The 23066-nt window shown below is 41.4% G+C and overlaps 1 protein-coding gene across 1 annotated transcript; it reads right to left on the minus strand.

Annotated features, from left to right (window-relative positions):
- Positions 1-390: 390 nt before the first annotated feature.
- On the minus strand, positions 391-17185 carry LOC149315130 (uncharacterized). The gene is made up of 7 exons (XM_089523616.1): positions 17174-17185; positions 15517-15582; positions 13949-14002; positions 11737-11800; positions 8133-8236; positions 1838-2396; positions 391-605 (listed from the first exon to the last, which is right to left on the minus strand). Exons 2-6 carry the CDS (start codon positions 15580-15582, stop codon positions 1839-1841), a joined length of 846 nt encoding a protein of 281 aa, XP_089379742.1. The 5' UTR covers positions 17174-17185; the 3' UTR covers positions 391-605; position 1838.
- Positions 17186-23066: the final 5881 nt, after the last annotated feature.

Raw genomic sequence — 23066 nt, forward strand, 5'->3', positions numbered from 1 at the left:
TTTCAGATGGATTGGTTCAGTCAAGGAAGCCACAGCCCAGAGTTTGCAAGACCTGAGCAGAGCTGTTGATAACTGAGATTGATGGAGGTTTCTCATTCACAAGATCACCATTAAGACAACACTGACTTGATAGCACACAACTACAACAGCAAATAAAAATAAATGGTTGAAACGTACATTCAGCCCTAATTTGTATACCTTTATTGTGCCAACATGGTGTAGTGGTTTAAGCATTAGGCTACAACTCTGGAGATCAGGGTTTCATTCCCTACTTGGTCTTAGGCGCGTCACAGACAGTTAGTCCCAGAAAACCCTGTGATAGGTTTGCCTTACAGTCACCATAAGTTGGAAGTGACTTGAAGGCACACAGCAACAGAAATGGTGCCAAAGTAACATTGAGGCTGCAAGAGATCGATTTATTGTGGAAAGAGTTAAAACTCAACCAACAGGTTTCTTCTTCCCCAACTAATGCTTTATTTTACTGGAGCTATTTTAAAACGTGTCTATTTGTGAAGCTGTGAAAATCCAATTGTGCTGAGCAGAGTCAAGCATTCTCAGACAGTAGAAAAGGACCCAAAGGAGCCTGGTGATTCATTTCAGCATCACTGCAAAAATGGAAAACAGTATAATGAGCACATCCAGCCAAGCATCTCTACAAAATTAAAGCCTGAAGAATATGTCAAATGTTGGTACTTTCTGTTAGATCAGGATAAAGCAGAACTAACTGTTGCTCTGTTTGACTGAGTGTAGTCAACAGAAGAGGTAGGCAAAGTGTAGTCCTCCAGATCTTATAGAACTGCAGCTCCCATCATCCTTAGCCAGTATAGACCATAGTGAGTGTTGATGGGAGTTGCAGTCTAAGAACATCTGGAAAGTTACAATGCTATACTAATCTGGTATCTTTCAGATGTGTTGCACTACAGCTCCTATGACTTCCAACTATCTTGGAGCTGATAGGAATTATAGTGCAGTAGATCTTAGGAGAACCAGGATGGGAAGAGTTGGTCTGCACTGTCTATCAACAGCTCTCTGAAATCTTTCCAAGACATTCCTGGATATATAGGGACCAATCCTGGGAAGTTCCTGCATGCAAAGCATGTGCCCCACTACTGGGTTATAGTTCCATATTAAGACATTAGAACAGGAAAGGCTTGCATATTTATGGATTTTTAGTTGAGGAGGGAGGGAACAGCTAGGCAGGAATATGATAAGAATCTTCCTTGCATAACATGGAGAGAGATTCCTGTCCCCTCTCTCACACTCACCCATAATATTTAACATAAATCACCCAAGAAACATGGTACACTTGCTAAGAAAACTGAATGATAGAGTACCCTGAAGGCTGAAGATCCTATTCAATATTGTAAGCTACACATGGTCAGGCCTAGTTGGTACTTCGAACGGAGAGGTGAAATTCCAGAGTGTGTTCACTACAGTCAGCTCTCCATATTTGCCACTTTGACTTTTGCGTATTTGATTATTCATGGATTTGAATAATATGTTTTCTATCTCTAGGTCCTCCAGTGTGACTCTGTCAGACATTGGCCATAGGTTTACACTGGAAGACTGAAAGATTCCTAGAGACAACACTTCTCTAGGCATTTATAGGTCCTCCAGTTTGATTTTATCATCAACTTCTGCTTGTCCCGTTTGCCCTGCCCTTCATGATTCAACACCTTATTTTCAGAGCCTGGAAAAGTTGTTTTTGGAGGCAACAACCCAACAGATTTCTACAACGAGCCACTGGGATTGTGTGGGGTTGTTGTCCAAATAAAAGTGTCATTTCCAAGCATGGGTTATTTCACTAAATGTTAGCAAAGAGTCCATTTTAATCTACCTCATGCCTGGGTTGCACGTAGTTTCTTTTGCCGTAAAGTTTCCCCAACCCGCTCTAGAATGGACATCTCCTTTGACTTCTTGAGCTTCCTTTCCTCGTTCATGACGATGTCGCCACCAGGCTCTGCTAGCAGGGGCTGTGGCAAGAGGGCCCCCAGTGTGCTTGGTGTCCAATCTGATTCGGAAGTCTCCACATCCATTAGCAAGGAGTTGTCAGGCAACCAGGCCAGATCATCTGAAAAAAAACCCAAGCCTTTAGGGAGCTCTGAGGTCCTTGAAAGTCTTTGAGGCACATTGATCACAGTCCCTGTATGGAGGCTTTCATTTGCCATCTGGACATCATTGGTTAGTTCCATGTCAATATCATAATGTGTTCCTTTTGATGTAGAGCTCCATGTTTCCAGTCCTTCAAAGGATTTTGGCTCCCCCTTTTCCAACTCTTCCCTCAGGTGTATGACAGAAGAAGGAGCTTTTTGAAGCCGTCTGTCACTGGGAGAATTCATACCGAGGTCAGGATGAACTGACAGCTCTTCCCAAAATCTACCACCAGAATCTGAAAGCTACCACAACAAAAGAACATTAAAAATGTACATATTGAAGGCATCACATTTCTAAAACATTCAAATCATTGGAAATTCAAATAAGAAAAATACCATTTCCATAGGCCTAAATTTAAGTGCTCTTCCCAACTAGCATAGGCTGACTGAATTCACTGTTTAATGATAAATCTACACATATCTAAACCCAACTCACCTGATAGCACTATTCTAGTTAGATTTGTGTTTTATAGCATGCAACTACAAGTGGAAGGAACAGATCAGTATTGTTTCATGATTTTGCCTTGCTGTATTATACTCAGCTGGTTTAGATTAATTTTCCCTCTGGAAGGGGAACAGAAGTACTACAATCTCATTCAGGAAGGTAAGGTAAAAGCCACTTTTCTCTTGCTGCCTCTTGTCTTTCTTTTGTAATGTGATAACGCACCAAGAGTTACAGATCTGTAGCTGGTCTACATTCTGTAAGGATGTAGTCAATGTGATGTAGTGTTGTGATTGCTGGGCTACAACTCTGGAGACCAGGGTTCAAATACCCACTTGGCCATAGAAACCCAGTGGGTGATCATGGACAAATCACTTTCTCTCAGCCTCAAAGGAAAACAAAAGCAAAGCCCCTCTGAACAAATTTTGCCAAGAAAACCCCATGCTAGGGTTGCCTTAGGGCCACCATAAGATGGAAATGACTTAAAAGCAGACAACAACAACAACAACATGTAGTTGTTAGTTACTATAACACCTTACTGTAAAATTCCTTAAACAACATCCTAGCCCATCTGAAGAGCCAGCAGCTGTACTTGGTGAAGAAAGTCTCTAGCTTCTGATTGGGATGCAAGGAAGATGGCATTTCTACCTTCCTCCCACCAGTGAGTGTGGGTGCGACAATCACAACCAGAAACCCCACTCACGCATGTTTTTTGCAGCCTCACTTTTTGGTCAGAGGAGGTGGAAACATTCTCTTTGTGACCTGATCCAAAGCTGAATTGACCGCCTTCACCTGATCTAGCCATCACAGTAGGTCTTTTCCCACGCTCCTACCTAGTATTACTATGATAATAGTGCACCCATCACTTACACTACATGGTCCAGTTTAATTTCTATAAGGACATAAAATGCCTATGTCCAGTCAGATCAGGGTCCAGTCTCTTGCAATCTACTTTGCATGACTTTATGTACACTTAGCTCCATAGCAAAGGCACTATCAAACTCTTCTAGAAAACTCAGAAAATATATCCCAGCGCACTGACGATGCTTTTAAGAAGGTACTTAAGACAGATCTTTTCCAGCGGGCTTATACACATGACCTTGTATAGGAGCCTTATTAAATAAATGATTCCACTCCTTTATGACTGCCATGTTTGCTATGACTGTCATGCAATTTTATTAATAATGTCAGTATTTTATTGATTGCATCTTTGTATTTATTTTATCAGATGTAATCCCGTCTCGATCCACTGGGAGAGGCGGGAAATATAAATTATTATTATCATCATCATCATCATCATCATCATCATCATCATCATCATCATCCCTCTGTGTATCAGTCCTGTTCGACATCGTCCCATTTCCATTGGTTCTGATGTGCATTGTCCTCATTGTGCATCGGTCTTGGTACACATCAGTTCTGGTACACATCAAATCCTGATGTACAACAGTTCCAATAAGCAACTGTCACTTTGCAGGCTCCCCTGCATAGTACAGTAGGCCCTTGGTATCCACTGAGTTTGGTTCCAGGATCCCTCCATGGATACCAAAATCCATGGATGTCCAAGTCCCATTATATGTAATGGCATTGTAAAATGGTGTCCCTTATATAAAATGGCAAAATCAAGCTTTACCTTTTGGATTTTTTTTTAATATTTTCAAATGAATGGTTAAATCTGTGGATAAAGAATTCATGGCTATGGAGGGCCAACTGTAGTGTCACTGTCTGCAGCCCCTTGCTGAATATGGATATTGTAAAACTGCTTGATTTTATTTCTCATATTACTCCAGTTCATAACATTACTTCAGTTACAAAGGTCTTTGTAACATTACTCCAGTTACAAAAACTTAAGTCCCTTACTGGATTCTAGTCAATGTTTTGTTTCATGCCACCATCTTTGGAAAACTGTTGAGGCTTGTTGTGTCCCAGGAAAAAGGACCATTACCAATATCTGGAGCTTTCAAATTCTGCTCCTCTAATTCTGGTTTGCCGCTGTTCACCTGCCTTCTCCAAGTGAATGAACATCAACACCAAGAGAGTTGTTATCTTCACCCACCTCCATGGATCTCAAATTCTTGCTTCAGGAATAAATCAAGTCACTGGCCATAGATGCATTGCAAGAGACTAGAAGCTTATCACAATACACTTATACTTCAATTATAGTGTGTGATTCCTTACCTGGTGACTAATACACAATGTTGGGTCTTCTCCAATCCTGTATTCCTGATGGGTCATTTGTAAATCAATTCTTTTCCCACTTGAAATAATCCATTAATCCCCTCCCATCCCACTATGGTTCAATAACCAATCTGAGTACAAATACCTCAATCCACTTTGTTGCAGTATTGGGCATATATGTGGGTGTTGCTTAATGGCTTCTCCTTTGGGCTTTCCCTTGATGTCTCCAGCAGGGAAACCCCAGAATATTTCCACTTCCAACGGTTGGGCAAAGAGGACACCCAGATTCCCAAGAGATCCGCTGTACATTTGGGGCTCCATTTTAGAGCATGTTTTTTACATTTTTTCTTTATTTTTTACAATGAGGAGAGTGGTGCAACAGCTCATTTCCCAATTCCCATGTAATCCTATTAAGGATTGATGCCCAGAGAAACCATATGGTTAAAGATAACATTAAAGAGTAAATACACACAATTTGAAAGGGCAATATATGAAAGCAGAAACCGGGCAAGTGTTGGTTCACAGGAAAAAGCATAGAAAAAATCGTCCAAGTGGCATGGGGTGTGTTCATCTTCCTGATCTAGCATGGGAATGGGAATGGTTATACAATATTGTTATTATGCAATTGCACAATTGTGCTATTTTTGCAATGATGGCTTATCTTGGAAAAATAATAATATAATAATAATAAAATTTTTATTTATACCCCGCCCTTCCAAACGATCAGGGCGGCTTACAAAAAAAACCAATGATGGAGTAGGAAGCAGAACAAACAGGATGATACAAATGACATTGTCAAATTTCACATATGAAGAAACACAGACACTAACACCACTGAAGCAACAAATGCAACTATGGTGCAAAAGAATGCATTATTCCACTACCTTTCTGAGTACAAGATAAATTGTTTTCAAAGGGAACAACCTGAAACAATTGACTAGTATGATAAGCACCTGAGACATTTCTCACATGCATTCATCTCAGTCTGCTGCATTGGAGGCTCTTTGTTGGCTCCCAACTGCTGTTTAGAAGTGAGTAGATGTGATATTACGGTATTTGCCTTTTTAAATTTGCCTTTCCTGACTCTTTCTTTCCTTCAGAAGCCATAACTCAGAGAAAAATAAGATGGGGAGATATTATTAGAGTGCAGCCTAAATACTCTAAACTAGATTTCATCTCATCTTGGAAGCTATACAGGGTTAGCCCTGGTTAGTACTTGGATGGGAGACTGCCAACAAACACCAGGTTATATTTCAGAGGTAGGAACTAGCAATACAACCTCTGAATATTCTTTGCCTAAGAAAACTCTATGAAATTGATGGGGTCACCATAAGTCAGTAGGCGACTCAAACACATACACAAACACACATATCTGCATGCGTGTGTGTTTATTAGGCAATGTGGATTAAGAACAGATATATTATAGGGGAAAAGAAAAGAAAATAACTGCATGCAGGGAGAAATTTTTTAAAAAATGTTGTGAAAAAAGGCAGAAAAGAGAGGCAGAGAAGTCATTTGGAAGGTTTCAACAAAAATATAATTCCTGCTTCTGGACTGGTGGTGCAACCAATTGACAGCATTGTTGTGAATTGCTCTTCAGCACCAACTTGCAAATGAAATATTTATGCAGATAATCTTTTCTGCAAGGAATTCTACATATACCCCAAAGTCTAATATGCCATTCTCTGTGTGTGTGTGGTGTGTGAGCATGTGCGTGTGTGCGCGCACCTTCAAATTGTCTGTCAACTTATGGCAACCTCACACATTTAATAAGGTTTTTTAAGTCAAGAAATACTCAAAGGTAGTTTTGTCAATTCCTTCCTCTGAAATTCCTCTGAAATTTAACATGCAGCACCTGGTATTTGCTGGCAGTCTTCTATCCAGGTACTAACTAGAGCTGATTCTGCTTAGTTTCCAAGATCAAATGGGGATCTGGTGTCATTTGGGTATTTAAGCGGTCTATATTTTCCTAAGCACTTGGAATTCTGGAGGAATGGTTGGAGTTTGCTGCTCCCACATTGTGGCTAGCTATAATGCAACTAACTTGATTTTTGTTTTTAATTTAGCCCTGTATATTTTATATCTTCTTCAACTGTGCAACCTTTAAGGCTCAACAGTTTACTTAGGCTAGGAAGAGAAACAAGACATGCATGGGTTTATCTCAGTACTTCCTCGTTGTGGATTACTAATCTGACTGCACATTAAATTCAGTTTTTTCCTTTCTTTTTGACCCCCAAAAAGGCACTGGCCACAATCCTTTTGGTGTATGTAAATTCCCCTAACAAAGCAGTTAGACATTTTTGTCCAGTGTAGAATATCTGTATTCATTTCAAGATTGTGGAATGGTGCAAATAGTGCTATTGCATATATTCGTGCACAGCACATGGATGGACATCCATCTTGTATATGGATACATACTGTGTGGTGTTCATGCAGGTGCGCATGTACATCTGGAGGCACATTCTGTTTCACTACATTCAATTCACTAATGAAGTGGCATTAAGTGCAACTGCTGCATAGGTCCATGAAGTCATATTCCCTCTCGTTGATGTAAGATCTCAGCCACTAAATTATCAGACCCCCATATTATGTGAGTTAAAGTCACCAGCATGCTGCAGTGGATTGAATGTTAGACTATGACTCTGGAGACCAGGGTTCGATCCCAGTTTGGCCATGAAGCCCACTGGGTGATCGTAGGCAAGTCACACTCTTTCAGCCAGATGGGAAAGACAATGGCAAACCTCCACTGAACAAATCTTGCCAAAAAAACCCCAATGAAAACCTTAGGGTTGCAATAAGTTGGAAATGACTTGAAGGCACACAGCACACACACAATGCTTGGTAAGGTGGAAAGCAGTAGGAAAACAGGAAAGCTGCATTACAGATTGATAGAATCAAGCAAGGAAGCCACAGTGCTGACTCTGCAAGAACTGGGCAGGGTTATTACAAACATGGTGACTTGGACATCTCTAATTCAAAGACTTGCCATATGTCAAAGGCAATTTTACAGCAATTAACAACAGCAATGGTTGGCAGGTTATACAGAGGAAGGCAGTGACAAATTCAAATGGAGCAGACTTTATTGTCTGTCTAACACAAATGATAAATGGCAAGGATTTGGTTGTCAGACTCATATTAGTCCCACAGCCTTACTGTCTGGATGGTACTGTTTGTTCATCAGCTGCTTTGAAACAATCTTGCTGGTGGTGTGAGAAGTTGCTGGAGATGGAAAATACGTGAGCGCAGAGCAGAGCTAACATTGTGTGCACCTCCTATCTTTTCAGTGCGTTGCTATATATACAACCAGGCTTTGTAACCCCTTCTTCCCTCTCACCAAACAAGAGAGCACCCATGGGCACCTTGTGATGAGAAGATGCCATTCTCCTCCATAGCTTCCTGGATCCTGTTGTGGCGATGATGCCAAAGGCTCCCCGGACGCATTTCCGTTCATTGTGCTGTTCATCTGCCATGTACCAGAGGGGGAAATGCTCGTTCAGCATATTGTTATGGCTGTATAAAGAGAGGAGGTTACCCCTTTTTTTCTTTAGGCGTTTGTGCCACAAATGCAAGATGGAAGCTGATGCTCAAACTTACTTAACAATTTAAATGTTTGATGGTTAGCAGTGTTCTTATTAGACTTGGCTCGGGAATTGCACAGCCCTTCAGATATTGTCTGGATGCAACTCCCAGGAGCCCTTCCCAGTGGTGAAGACTGTTGGGAGCTGCAAATCAAATCAAATAGAGGGCTACACAAATCCCATTTCTTGTTGCTTTTTTTTAAAGGCCTCTCTTGGGCAGATAATGACCCTGAGGCCCAAAAAGTGGGGGAAATGCCACCATGGCCCCAGAGGGGGTTAGGGGGCAAAACATTTTTTCCTAGGGGTACAGTGAGAGGTGCAACCCTTCAAGGTCTTCTGGTAGGCTAATGCAGCTGCCACAGTTGCCCATTTAGAGGGTACGTACATACTAATTCTTTTCTCTAGAACTATCACGCTTTCATCACTCATTTGTTTCCTATAACAAACTTTCAATATCTTCAGCCTCTGTATTTTTCCAGACACAGGGTACATCTACACTATAGAAATAATGCAATTTGACACCACTTTAACTGCCATGGCTCCATACTACAGAATCCTAGGATCTGTAGTTTTGTGAGGCACCAACCAGTGTCGCACAGTGTTTGACTGTTGCACTATGACTCTGGAGACTAGGGTTCAATTCCCTGATCAGCCACAAAACCCACTGGGTGATCTTGGGCAAGTCACATAATCCCAGCCTCAGGGGAAGGCCTCTGAACAAATCTTGCCAGGAAAACCCAGTGATAGGTTCACCTTAGGTTCACCATAAGTCAGAAATGACTTAAGTTGAAGGTAGTTGATAAACAACAATGAGGTACCAGCACTCTTTGGCAGAGAAGGCTAAAGACCTTGTAAAGCTACAAATTCCATAGGTTTCCGTAGGATGCAGCCACAGCACTTAAAGTGGTTTCATCCCACATTCTCAGCTGCTTTTAAAATGTCCTGTTTTCTCTGTTCTCCCACTTTCCTCCTTTTTCTTCAGTTTACATCAATTGCTGCAAACTGAGCTCAAAGTGCAAAAGTAGTTTGCACTCAGTTAACTCAGAAGGAGGAAAAGGAGAGGAGCAGGCAGAGTCCTGCCCTTTGTAGCAGGCTTCTTTGCTTCCCACCCCCACTCCACCGCAAGCATTTTTTAAATTCAGTATCTAAATTCCAGAGTTTCACAAAGTGTTCTAGGTTATTATTGTACTTCCACTCCTTAACATAACCTTTGAGCGTGGTGGCATATGCTCTACCACTGTCAGTGTTGTACATAAAGTGGCAGGAGGCAGTATCTTATTTTCTCCACCTCACACATGTCTTGACTTGGCCTTGAGAAAACCCCTGTTGGTCCCTTTTTGCCTGTAAATCCAAAACTTGTAGCACTGGAAGGCTGACATCCTGTGAAACTGTTACAAGAGCTAGACTGATGGCCTCATAATGGTTTGGTATTCATATTTATAATCATGGTGCTACTGCCATGATTGCAAATGCCCCTGAAATCCAACTTAAAATGCAGGCAGCTGCACCAAAGGATGTAGTTCTTTGGCACAGGAATGACTAGTCCAGTCCCTTCTTACCAGCAAACAATGGTATGATAGGGTCTTATGACATAATCCCTGCTTCTGCTTGTCACACTGTTACTTGGTGTTGGGAGAGGGCTGGATGTATTATCCTTCAGTTTCCTGCTCACCACTGCCAGCAAACCCACCTCTTGATACAGCTGCCTGGATTTTAAGATGGATTTTGGGGGTGTGATGTGGGAATTGATTACCCTGAAATCACTCCTGTGTGTCTGATGCAGGATGTCACCTGAAGTGACTAAGGCAGTTGTTAGACTGCAACTCCCATCACCCCCAGCAAGCATAAGTTAATAGTAAGGAATTGTGGGAGTGGAGGTTCAAGAAAACCTGGAGGGCCACAAGCAAACATGATGGTGTGGAGAGTCAGGTACCTAGATTGCACTGCTAGGCTCCTTCCTTTTAAAATCCTTGCTGAGAATTTTAAGAAGCTTGCAATTGAAAGGAAGCAACACACATGGACTGAGATCCTATATCACTTCAGTGTAGCATCAATATCAGCCACCAAAGCTATTCTATGCAATCCCTGTACCGAATAACAAACTAGCACAATGTATGTGGATCAATGGTCAGTTTACAAGGACAATGATCACTGTACACTGTGCGACTGCAATGTGTACAAAGGTAATACATAGAGGCTACTGCACATTCATACACTATTATACATGTCCAGCTACAAGAGAAGAGCTGGACACATCTCCTGCTCATCACCGTGCTCTCTATCTAGACAAAAATGGCTGTATTGGAAGGCCTTGCTGCTTACAAAGTGAGTGGGAAGGTATGTGTAATATAATGTGGTTTATCCCATTATCTGAGCATCAAATAGCCTTCTCAGGTAACAAAGGTTTAAATAATGTGATGAGTTTACATTTTAATGGAGCTCAGTGTCACAGAAGTGGCAAAAGAAGCGTGAAGCTTCAAGATCCTTCTCAGCAAGATGCTTATTATAAGCCTTGAGGTCGGCAACCCTAACAAAGGGACGCTTGGGGACAAGGGCTGCTATCCCACTTGGGGAAACTAGTGAGGTGAGTCCAGATGCCTAGTTGCCCCCATGAACATCAAGGACTACAACTCCCATCTGATCTGTGAATAAAATAGGAGAATGCATTAGCTAGTCGCATTGGGGACTTACTATTATTATTCTGTCTTGGCTGAAATGATCTAATCTGTCTCTAGTTTGTAACTTGTAAATGTGCCTAAGGGAAGGTGGTCCTTCATGTAAAGAGACATCCCTTTGCAATGGAGATTTCTTACTTAGGACAGAACCCTTTCCTTTAAAAATACTTCTGTCTCTCACACTCCTCTTTCACATGCCTTTAGGGAAGAGGAAAGAACATCTCTGCAGCATCAGAGATGGGAAGTACCAGTGGAATTCTAGCAACATCCCATTGCTTTACTATAAAAGAGGAATTAAAATCAATGGGTTGTGGCTGATGGATAGAATGTCTCTGGAGGTCCCATTCTGCTCAGCTGAAACAAGAAGAGGGGACCTCAGAAGCACTGCAGCTGGGATTCTGACAGATGGAACAGCCATAAAAGTGACTATGACTTGTACCATCACAATTCACTAACAGAATACTATCCAAGGTTTTCCCTTAAGACTAGACTTACTATTTCTGTCTTGCCAATATTTCCTTACCCTATAACGTTACAATATTTGGCAAGGATATATATTTTACTCTGTTTCCCTCATATAATAGTTCGGCCTGTTTTCCTGGCAAGTGGAAGAACCAGAAGTCTGACATACTGAAATTGACAAGTCTGCTAGTGTTTATAGAACAAACTTAAAATAATAATAATAATAATAATAATAATAATGTACAAACCTAATTGATGAGCCACATGACCTTTTTTCTCTGGAAGGCTATCAGCAGGCATGTGGGTTATGCCCTGTTTCAGAAATAGATACATCTTAAATATTCACAAGAAATATTTAAGAAAACTAGCTGTCATCCACTTACACATTACAAGTCTTTCATCCCCTAGCTAAACTGTTCTTGTAATAATGTATGGAAATTGTTGGGAAACTACATATATGCTCAGCATTAGCATGGAAGTCTTCTGATGAAAGATGCCTTACACAACTGACATATATAGGATTATGCCAAGGGCATCACTGAAGAAGTGCAGGAAGTGAAGTCCACAGCATGTACTACTCTAAATGGGAATGACACCACTGCTCCCCAAACATCTGTCTTTGGGCAGAAATGGGCTATGGCATTCACCTGCATCCCTTTCAAATGCTGATGATGGTCTGAGTGGGGTGAGGTTCAGTGGAAGAAAAAAGGAGAGGCCTGGGGGGGGGGGGGTAAATAAAATTTTGAATTTAAAAAATCTAAACTTTAACATTTATTTTTTAAAATAATCTTTCAATATTTTATTTAATCACATCTTACCAAATTTTCACTTTATCTACATGAAACTATGTGCATGTAAATACATTTAGACTGTGCATAGTATATTGTCATTTAAAGGTATACTTTTAATTTTGCTAACTGTCTATGCCACAACTATTGCCATTGCATTCAGGGTTCTGTATGGTGTGGTATGGGACAAGGTCAATGTGGGGGGGACACCATGAGTTACCGCACCAGATGACGCCAACCCTAGTGATGCCACTGGAATGTGCTATAAATCAGTCAATCATTTGAATTGTATAGTTAATTGATCAACTGATAAATCTGTTCAAATCTGCATATATTCATTTATTCATTCATTCCATTTAGGCAATGTAACACATGTACTGGCACCACCACAATTTCTTCAAACAGATTTGCATTCTCTGCTAGACAATCTGAGTACACTCCTCTGAACTACAACACTGGAACTATCTAAACAGAGAATTCTGAGTACCTTACTAAACTACAAATCAGAGGATGCCTTAAGAGGAATCAACTGGTATCAAACTGCTGTAACTCTTTAGTGCAGATGCACATGCTGTAAAAGATCCTACACGTTTGTTTAGCTTGGCATGTGGAATTTTCCACCCTGGTGCTGCTTGACAGCTTTCAAGCTGTAGGAGAGACCTTGCTGCTGTCACTACAGGAGGGCCAGGCAATTTAAATCATAGAGAAACCTCTGGTCTCAGCTTGGTTGGAGGGAGAAATGAGGATGTACTCAAATGGAGTACACCTGCTTTTCTTTTCCCTAGGAGCCCAGAGCTACCAGATCTTCATGGTCTGAATTGCCTTATTTCTCCTTCCAATCCCTAGTAAATGACAGTTGTAGGGACTCCTGGGACTTGACTGCTGCCAGGCAATGGGCGTTTTTAAATAGAGGACAAAGACAGGAACATAGCCCTTTGTGTTGTATCCAAAAAGAGACTTATGTACATGTAACTGGAGGCCAGTAATAGTGAGCATATGACATCCTTGTTAAAATAGCTTTCGTGGCTACCAGTTTGTTTCTGGGCACAATTCAAAGTGCTGGTTATGACAAAAAAAGCACTATACAGCCTTGGTCCAGACTATCCGAAAGACCGTATGAACCTGCCAGAATTTTAAGATCATCAGGGGAAGGCTTTCTCTTGGTCCCACCACCATCACAGTCTTGCCTGGTGAGGACATGAGACAGAGCCTTCTTGGTGGCTGCTCCCATCCTCTGGAACTCCCTTCTCCAGGAGGCTGGGCTGGGCTGGCCCACTCCCTGCTTTCTTTTCATTGGCCAACAAAATCCTTTTTATTTCAGCAGGCTTTTAATACATAAGCAGTGGAACCTCTGACTAGGACATGTGTTTTATTTATGGTTTTATATCATGTAATGTGGAGGTTTTTAATTATTATTATTATTAATAACTGATCTTCTTTGGAAGCCCCCTTGGGTTCCACTTTCGGAGAAAGGTGGCATATAAATGAAATGAAATGAAATGCTGGCTTCTGACTTGCAAATCTCATTTCACAGAATTACAGGGAAACACTGGCAGATTGAAAGGATCACTTTGAGGCTACCAAAAGAGCCTGCAATTTGAGGAAACCCCTATTTGCTTTCTCCTGTCCACAGAGAATGGAGCCAGTCTTCTGGCAAAATGACAATTCCTACCTCAAGGTTGGTATCAGACGATGATCTTGTCCCAGACTCCACTGTGCAATTCTGCTTTGGTGGAGGTAAAGACATAGTAAAGACAACCTGTTACATGCTTGACCAGAAACATACAACACGCTAGTCTATTTATCTTTTTATTTATGAGATTTATAGTCTCTCCTGTCTCTCACTCCCACCAAGCAAAATAAAGTAGAGTAAACCTTCCTCCCATAAGCGATATCCAGTGTGAGGGGGACTTGTGACAAGGTCCCTGCTTCTGGCTGTCATACTGGAGATCATAGGAAGGGGTGGGAGTCATAAAATCAAACAGCTTTTACTATCAGGAAGTTTTTCCTAATGTTGGGGTGGAATCTCTTTTCGTGTAATGTGAGTCAGTTGCTTCAAGATCAATATTTTTTATTTATTGTATTCAGGAGAACAGACCCATGTTTCCTGCAGCAGCTGCCCCCTGGTACATGGGGATAGCCAGGCTGGGAGACACTACCTAGCTCTGTATGCTTTGGTTATGTAGCTAAGTAGGAAATGTACCCAACATTACACCGGTTGATGTGAATGACTCCACTTACGATTTGAATGAAACCAAACTGGTAAAATGTATAATCCTTCAAAATGGTGTATCACACACGTTCCATGTGGAATGGACCCAAAACATCAACTTCTCCCACCCAACCAGTTTACAACATAATCTGGCTTGCTAATCAGTCCTGAAGTTGCACAAAAATGTTTGGAATTTTAATCTAAGGCTGAATATGCACTGCAGAAATAATGCAGTTTGACATTGCTTTAACTGCCATAGCTCAGTGACATGGAATCCATGGAATCCTTGTAATTTGTTGTGGCACCAGGCCTGTCTAACAGAGAAGGCTAAACATCTTACAAATCTACAAATCCCATAGCATTGATCCATGGCACTTAAAGCGGTGTCAAACATATTTAAACTGTCCTTTCTTCATAGGAGATTTGATGCAGAGCCTGCAGCCCCTTGGTTATGTTGGACCTAAACTGGGAAAACTTCGATTCAGATTCTCACTGAAATTTACTAAGGTGACCTTGATCTAGTCTACATCACAAGGTAGTTGTAAAGATAAAATTGAGGTGGTGGTTTAACTTGTTGAGAGCTGTCTGGAAGAAGGACAGATATTTATTTATTCACAGTTGGTCTTTTGTATCCACAGATTCTTACCCATGGATTCAATGATCCGTGGCTTGCAAAAATGTTAAAAATATGTAAATTCCAAAATTCAAATCTTGATTTTGCCATTTTATATAAAGGACACCATTTTACTATGTCATTGTATTTAATGGAACTTGAGCATCCACCAATTTTGGCATCCATGGGGGGTCCTGGAACTAAGGGCTTATTGTGTATTTTTTTGGTAACCCTCTTATATGTCTAGGAAACTAATTTGAAATCTGAACATATCCAATAGTAACAATAATAGAAATTAAAGATAATTAAAACAAGGTTAAACTTAATTTATAAACATTAGAATGAGAACTACTTTCTTTTACAATGAGGAACTAATATGTCAAAAGACTTTGGGAAGAAAGGGCAAATAATTTACCATGAATCTGTGTCTTAATCCCTCCATACAGTCTGAACAGCTGGCAAAATCCATCAGAGTTGACATCTAAAAGAAAAAGAAAGTCTTGCTAAAGAAACGCCTTGTACTAGACCCCATAGCAAAAAGTGGCAGTGATTTCTGCAATTCTGGCACTATGTCATCCACTGTTTCCTTTCATCTTTGTAGCTGGTAAACCATGTGAATAGTTTAATGTTTTGTGGTCCACTTCTGGACTTTGTGCCCCCTGAGGAGGGCTATAGGGAAGCCAAACTCCTGGAAAAAGGCTTTGAGGCTGATGTTGATCTCACCCATTGTGACACAATATGTTGCCCAGAAACAGATGCTAGGTAAGTCTTAGAGCTGGCCCAAGACCCTTTCTTGACTGAGGGAGGGTTGCCAGGTGTCCCTTGTTATAAGGTATGATCCTTATTTGAGGGTTGGGGAGTCTGCCCCTTATAAGACTTGTAGACATCACTTGTTATACAGTATGTCCCTTATTTGAGGGTTGCAAAGCTTTTCTTTTATATAAACTGAACAAATTGGGGGGGGGGGGAACATATTTTTAAGTGCAGCATCTTATGCAGCAAATTTTGGTCTTTCAACACCGTTTAAAACAGTACATAAGTACATATGGTCAGTCTAGCAAGTCACATTCTCTCAGCCTCAGAGGGAGTCACTGACAAACCCCTTTCTGAAGAAATCTTGCCAAGAAAACCCTGCAATAGACTTGCTTTATGGTCACCACAAGTCAGAAATTACACAACAAGAAGAAAGAATAGGCATATTGTGACCTTCCTTATGTTGTGTTGCTGTGTGTTTTCAAGTCATTTCTGACTTATGATGACCCCAAGACAAATCTCTCCTGGGTTTTTCTTGGCAAGATTTGTTGAGAGGAGGCTTGCCATTGGCTTCTCTTGAGGCTGAGAGCATGTGACTTGCCCAAGATTACCCAGTGGGTTTCATGGCCAAGCTGGAAATCGAACCCTGGTCTCCAGTCATAGTCCAACACTCAAAGCACAATGCCATGCTGGGTGTAGTGGTTTGAGCATTGGACTACAATTCTGGAAACCAGGGTTCAAATCTTGGTTTGGCCATGAAAACTCACTGGGTGTCCTTGGGCAAATCACATTCTGTCAAGGAGCCAGTGTGGTGTAGTGGTTTGAGCACTGGACTATGACTCTGAAGACCAGGGTTCGATTTCCTGCTCAACTATGAAACCCACTGGGTGACCTTGGGGGAGTCATACTCTCTCAGCCTCAGGGGAAGGCAATGGTAAACCTCCTCTGAACAAATTTTGCCAAGAAAGAACTCATGATAGGTTCAGCTTAGGGTTGCCATAAGTTGTAAACGACCTGAAAGCATGCAACAACAACAACAAAAATGTGTGCATCATGTTATTGATGAATGTGGACAATGTGTTAATTTTCCAGAGAAACATACGCTGCAGCCACACTATCAAATCTTTCACCCTATTGTTCATATAGGGATATAACTTGCAATTTAATTTTTCACTTTGTACACTTTTCCCAAGTACATAATGAAGGAAAGTGAAAGCGAATTGGGAGGGGATTTCTCAAAAAGCTGTGGAATTTTCAGTGCCTAGTGAAAAGACTGCTAGTGTAGGATTTTACTACAAAGCTGCACTCATGATACTCACTGGGGTCCTGTTATTCTTCCTCTGATCTTCTAACTACTTCTTTTTCATAAGCAAGTTGGTCTACTTATATATTCAACTTGCTTATGGTGGTATTTGGCTTTTTCCAACACCTGTGAAGGAGAGAAGGAAAAACAGACAGATTGGCAGCTGATCCTAACTGGAGTCAATATTTGGAACCTAATACTGTAGGCTGAGATTCTACATTGCCAATATAGCTAAGGCACAGCTCTGCCTCTATGGCCAACATGGAAAACATACCTCTGAAGCCAGGCAGCACCTCAACTGAAGGACTTCTAAGAAGCTGCAGATCAAGCACTGGGAATTGATGACTGCAGGGCTCTCCCAGTCTCAGGACATGTTGATAAGTGCAGTTGGAGACATCCCCCAAGGCCTCACTACAGCTGCTTCCTTCAATGGATCCTGTAATTGGGAGAATAGATGTTACTGACCAGCATCCACAGAAACCCTTTGGTTGCAGCACTATCTGGCTTAAGAGATAGGTTTTGTGGGTCATGTTGAGCCATCAATGACCAGTTCTAGTTTCCACAATTCAAGAAGGATGTTGACAAGCTGGAGCATGTCCAGAGGAACACAACTAAAATGGTGAAGGGTCTGGAAACCATGCCCTATGAGGAGAGAGTTAGGGAGCTGGATATGTTTAGCCTGGAGAGTTAAGGGGTGATAAAATTTAAAGCGATGTCATACTGAGGATGGAGCAAGCTTGTTTTCTGCAGCTCCAGAGAATAGGACATGGAACACTGGATTCATGCTACAGGAAAAGAGATCCCAGCTCAGCATTAGGAGAAACCTCCTGACAGTAAGAGCTGTTTGACAGTGGAACACACTCCCTCAAAGTTTGATGGAGTCTCCTTCATTGGAGGGTTTTAATCAGAAGCCACCTGCCAGGAGTGTAATCCTGCATGGCAGGGGCGTTGGATTGGATGACACTTGGGATCTCTTCAAACTCCATAAGTCTAGGATCAAACATCAATCAGAATAGAGACTGCAGTCAAGAAATTCAAACTACAGGAGAAGAGATTCCACCTCAATAATAGAAAGAAATTCCTGATGGTGAGAGTTGTTCAACAGTAGAATACGCTGCCTGAGAGGGTGGTGGTGTTTCCTTCTTTGGAAGTTTTTAAACAGAGGCTGGATGACCATCTGTCAGGGGTGTTTTGGCTATGGGTTTCTGCATGGCAGGGGTTGGATGGGATGGTTCTTTGTGGTCTCTTCCAACTCTGTGGTTCTATGACCATAAACGTGAATCTCAAAAATTACAAAACTGTATGTTCAGCTTACGCTGTCATAAATATTAAACAGGAGACCAGCCGTACTGTTTGTTTTACGCACACTTAGCTATTCAGTGCAAGCCAGGCACACATACCAGATATCAGATAGAGTGCTGGCTGGAACCAGAAAAGGATGGCCTTGCCTTGAAGCTACATGATGCTGCTACCATTAAGATTACAGCCAAAAGAATGCCCTGGCATTGTAGGGAGATCATGAAGTACACTAGACTGAACAGAGCTTGGATGGGATGAGTCACAAGCAATGTAGTTTCTTGTAGCAAGTTACTTGAAGAACAAAAACAAGTGTAACTATCATTTAAAAAATGCCATTTTAGGTGCAATGAAGCAATCTTTTCTAATTACTTTTTAGTTACTTTTAACAGACAGGTCAAATAATTTTTAAGAGGAAGTTTGAATTGAGTTTTTCACATTTTATGTCATTTCTTTATCAATCCCAAGATATTTTACCCTCTCCCAAATTTACTAAAAAACATGAGCAACATTATTAATGAGCATTGCAAAAAGCTACTTTTTTAAAAGGCTGTTGACAAATTAAAGCTGTAACTTTAATTACAGTAATGAATTACAATAGCAAGCCTTCCATCTGACATCTTTAGTATCTGTGGTGGCAGGTTCACATTATTTAATGAATTATATAAGGAACTTCTTTTAAAAAAAACCTTTCCAAATGCTCATACCTCTGGTATGGTAGTTAGAGTGCTAAACTTAGGCTGCATCTGCACTGCAGAAATAATGCAGTTTGGCACTGCTTTAACTGCCATGGCTCAGTGCTATGGAATTCTGGAATTTGTAGCTTGGTGAGATATTTAGCCTCCTCTGTCAGAGAGCTATGGTACCACAACAAATTACAGATCCCAGGATTCCATAGCACTGAGCCAGGACAGTTAAAGCAGTGTCAAACTGCATTAATTCTGCAGTGCAGATGAAGCCTTAGCCATAGATAGCTTATCTATATGTGCTATATGATAAGAGCATGAGGCTGCAATTGTATGCTCACTCGCCTTTGTATAATCTTCCTTTTACTAGGACTTATTTTTCAGCAAGCATACATAAAATTGCAGTGTTAATGTCCATCCAAATAAACTGATTAGGTTTTGGTGAAACCAAATTGTACTTTTCGGCAGGAAGTATTAACTAATGCGTACCCTGGGCCTTCATGAATATATTGGTTATAAATACAAACATATACATCAAAATAATCAGATCAGCTTGAAAATTATTTCTACATTGCCAACCAAACCTGTCATCTACCTATCTTATTTGTGCTGTCACAGTAAGGTCTACCGTATATACTCGTGCACAAGTCGACCTCATGTATAAGTCGAGGGAAGGTTTTAGGATCAAAACCTTGGATTTTAATATGCCCCGTGGATAAGTTGAGGGCAGAATTTAGGAGACAGATTTTAAGGTTGGTTTCAAAGTGGAAGTGGAGGGGGGAAAAGAGAAGCTTGGTTTTCAGAGGAAATGCAAGGAGGAGGAGGAGGAGGAAGAGAAGCAAAGGTTTGGAGATCAGCTTGCAAATGGAGGGAAAATGGGGAAATGCAAAGAAGAGGCAAGGTTTGGAGATCAGTTTGCAAATGGAGGGAAAATGGGGAAATGCAAAGAAGAGGCAAGGTTTGGAGATCAGTTTGCAAATGGAGGGAAAATGGGGAAATGCAAAGAGGCAAGGTTTGGAGATCGGCTTGCAAATGGAGGGAAAATGGGGAAATGCAAAGAGGAGAAAGAAAAGTTTGGAGATATGATTGAGAAGGGAATCACTCCATGCACACTCACACTGGTGCCTTGCAGCTCTTTCAGCAAGCACTGCCGAGGCACGGAGAGTGGGACATCAGAGCTACTTTTTAAAGGAGCTTTATGAGCCTTATTACTGTTTGTTGTTGTGGTTGTTAACTGTCCTCCAGCCGATCTCAAGCCATGGTAACTGTATTGACTCTTGTATAATTTGACCCCAGATTTTAGGGTCAATATTTGGGCATAAATTTCTTGACTTATAGTTGAGTATATACGGTACTAACTGTAGTGTCAACTAGTCATGTTACGGAATATCTAAATCAGAGGTTTTATGATAGACAGTCTTACCTTTTAGACATTTTAATTCTCTTGCTTTGCCAGCCCACTTGCAAACCAGACATCCAGGGAAGCTGTTCCATGCTATGCTTGTGACTATGGTGACAAGGTGTTGTGATATGTGCCATATTATGACATCACTGGCAACATGAAAAAGTTGTTTCTGGTTATTTGTATAGCTCCAAAATTCAGTTTGTGTTAATAGTGGGAAGAACAATACTATTGATCTTATTGCACTGGGATGAGGAAAAGGATACTCCATCGTTACACAAGTGGAAGAGCCCCATATCCATGATTGCTCAGGCCAAGAGAAGAAAATAAACCATCTATTTACAGACAAACAGGTATTGTTGCACCTTTGAGACTGAAGGCATGAAAGAATGTGGCAGCATAAGGTTTCATAGATTTAGGGCCCAAACAGCCAGTCCAAAATAAAGTTGCTTAGGGTCACTTTGTAGGTCTGCTGTTTAAATGACACATACATCTTAAGAGGCCAGAAGCTGCACCTAAGCTGTGCTCCAGTCCTTAGGACTGAAGTGTGGCTTTGGCATGGCTTTTGGACTCTTAGGATGCATGCATCATTTAAAAAGTATACCTCCAAAGTGACCCGAAGCAGCTTTATTTTGGCCTGTCTGTTTGGGCCCTTAGTCTGTTTCCACAGATGCAGATTTAGGCTGCATCTACACTGTAGATGTAATGCAGTTTAACACCAATTAATCTGCCACGCACCTATCTGACAGAATCTTGGGATTTGTAGTTTTCTGAGGCGCAAGCCCTCTTTGGCAGAAAAGGCTAAAGACCTTGTAAAACTATGACTCCCAGGATTCCATAGGATGGAGCCACAGCATTTAAAGTGGTGTCAGATTGCATTATTTTCACAGTGTAAATGCACTCTAAAGGTCCAAACCACACTGCAGAAATAATCTAGTCTGAGATCACTTTAACTGTCCTGGCTCAGTGCTAGGGAATCCTGGGAATTGTAGTTTATTGTGGCACAGAGCTCTCTGACAGAGAAGGCCAAATGTCTCACGAAACTACAATTCCCAGAATTCCCTAGCATTGAGCCAGGGCAGTTAAAGCGGTCTCACACTGGATTATTTCTGCAGTGTGTTTTGGACCTCTGTCTACAAAAGCTTATGCTACCCATTTGTTTCTTTGTCTGAATTAGTCTCAAAGGCGCTACAATATCCCTTCCAACACTTATCTAAATGAACACAGCTATGTCTTTTAATTCTACTTTTATCTGGCAAGAGTCAGAACTTTGAGGGCTGTGCTTTTATTTTTCATTAGCCATTTCCCACCTCCTTCCACTGCAATTTAGACTGCTCTCTGTTCCTATTCTTGCCTTTTTACTTTTTCACAAAGAGAAAATCCTGTGCATGGGCAGAATACACTTTGTCCACATGCCAAGATGTGGGTGGGCATGCCTCATGGTTCGACCAAACAATACAGCTGCTCAGCCCTGGAGTAAAACAGCATACCTTCCAGCATGCCACATGTAAAAACCAGGACCTGTGTGGCAAAACAAGATCTGAGTGTAATCAATTTGGCAAAAGTAATTAATGAAAAAGAATACTCAAACTAAGAGTGGTTGCGGCAGTTTGCTTTTGCTTGAGCTTACTGGGAAGGGCAAGATGTTGCCCCTCTCCTCTGTCCCTTGCTGTGTTAAGCAAATGCAAACTACTTTTGCATTTTGAACTCAGTTTGCAGCAGCTGAAGTAAACCAAGGACAAAGGGAGAAAGTAGGGTTAGGAGACAGAAAGCTGGATATTTTAAAAGCAGTTGAAAAAGTGGGATGTCAAAAGGTTAACTGGAATTGTCCTTACCAAATCAGGAAACTTGGAGGCTATGAAACAGAAAGTGGACCCAAGAGCAAAGAGCACTACCAGGCCCATAATTCACCATATTCATAGAATCATAGAATCACAGAGTTGGAAGAGACCACAAGGGCCATCCAGTCCAACCTGCTGCCATGCAGGAAATCTCAGTCAAAGCATCCCCGACAGATGGCCATTCAGCCTCTGTTTAAAGACCTCCAAGGAGGGAGACTCCACCACACTCCGAGAGAGTGTGTTCCACTGTCAGACAGCCTTTACTGTCAGGAAGTTCCTCCTAATGTTGAGGTGGAATCTCTTTTCCTGGCGCTTGCATCCATTATTCCAGGTCCTGTTCTCTGGAGCAGCAGAAAACAAACTTGCTCCATCCTCAATGTGACACCCCTTCAAATATTTAAACAGGGCTATCATATCACCTCTTAACCTTCTCTTCTCCAGGCTAAACATCCCCAGCTCCCTTAGTCATTCCTCATAGGACATGGTTTCCAGACCCTTCACCATTTTAGTCGCTCTCCTTTGGACACGATCCAGTTTCTCCACATCCTTTTTAAATTGTGGTGCCCAGAACTGGACACAATATTCCAGGTGGGGCCTGACCAGAGCAGAATAGAGTGGCACTATTACTTCTCTTGATCTAGACACTATACTTTTATTGATGTAGCCTAAAATTGCATTGGCCTT

This window comes from Sceloporus occidentalis, unplaced genomic scaffold (genome assembly GCF_023333645.1).
Source record: "Sceloporus occidentalis isolate IW3139 unplaced genomic scaffold, rSceOcc1.0.p SCAF_4, whole genome shotgun sequence".
NCBI classification, from domain to species: domain Eukaryota; kingdom Metazoa; phylum Chordata; class Lepidosauria; order Squamata; family Phrynosomatidae; genus Sceloporus; species Sceloporus occidentalis.

Excerpts from the sequence above, each read along its gene's own strand:
- LOC149315130 (XM_089523616.1), bottom strand. The coding sequence starts at position 15,582 with ATGTCAACTCTGATGGATTTTGCCAGCTGTTCAGACTGTATGGAGGGA. Across the intron at positions 11,801-13,948 it reads CGTCTGATACCAACCTTGAG|GGCATAACCCACATGCCTGC; the intron begins GTAGGAATTGTC and ends TTTCTGAAACAG. Across the intron at positions 2,397-8,132 it reads TGGCATCTTCTCATCACAAG|CTTTCAGATTCTGGTGGTAG; the intron begins GTGCCCATGGGT and ends TTGTTGTGGTAG.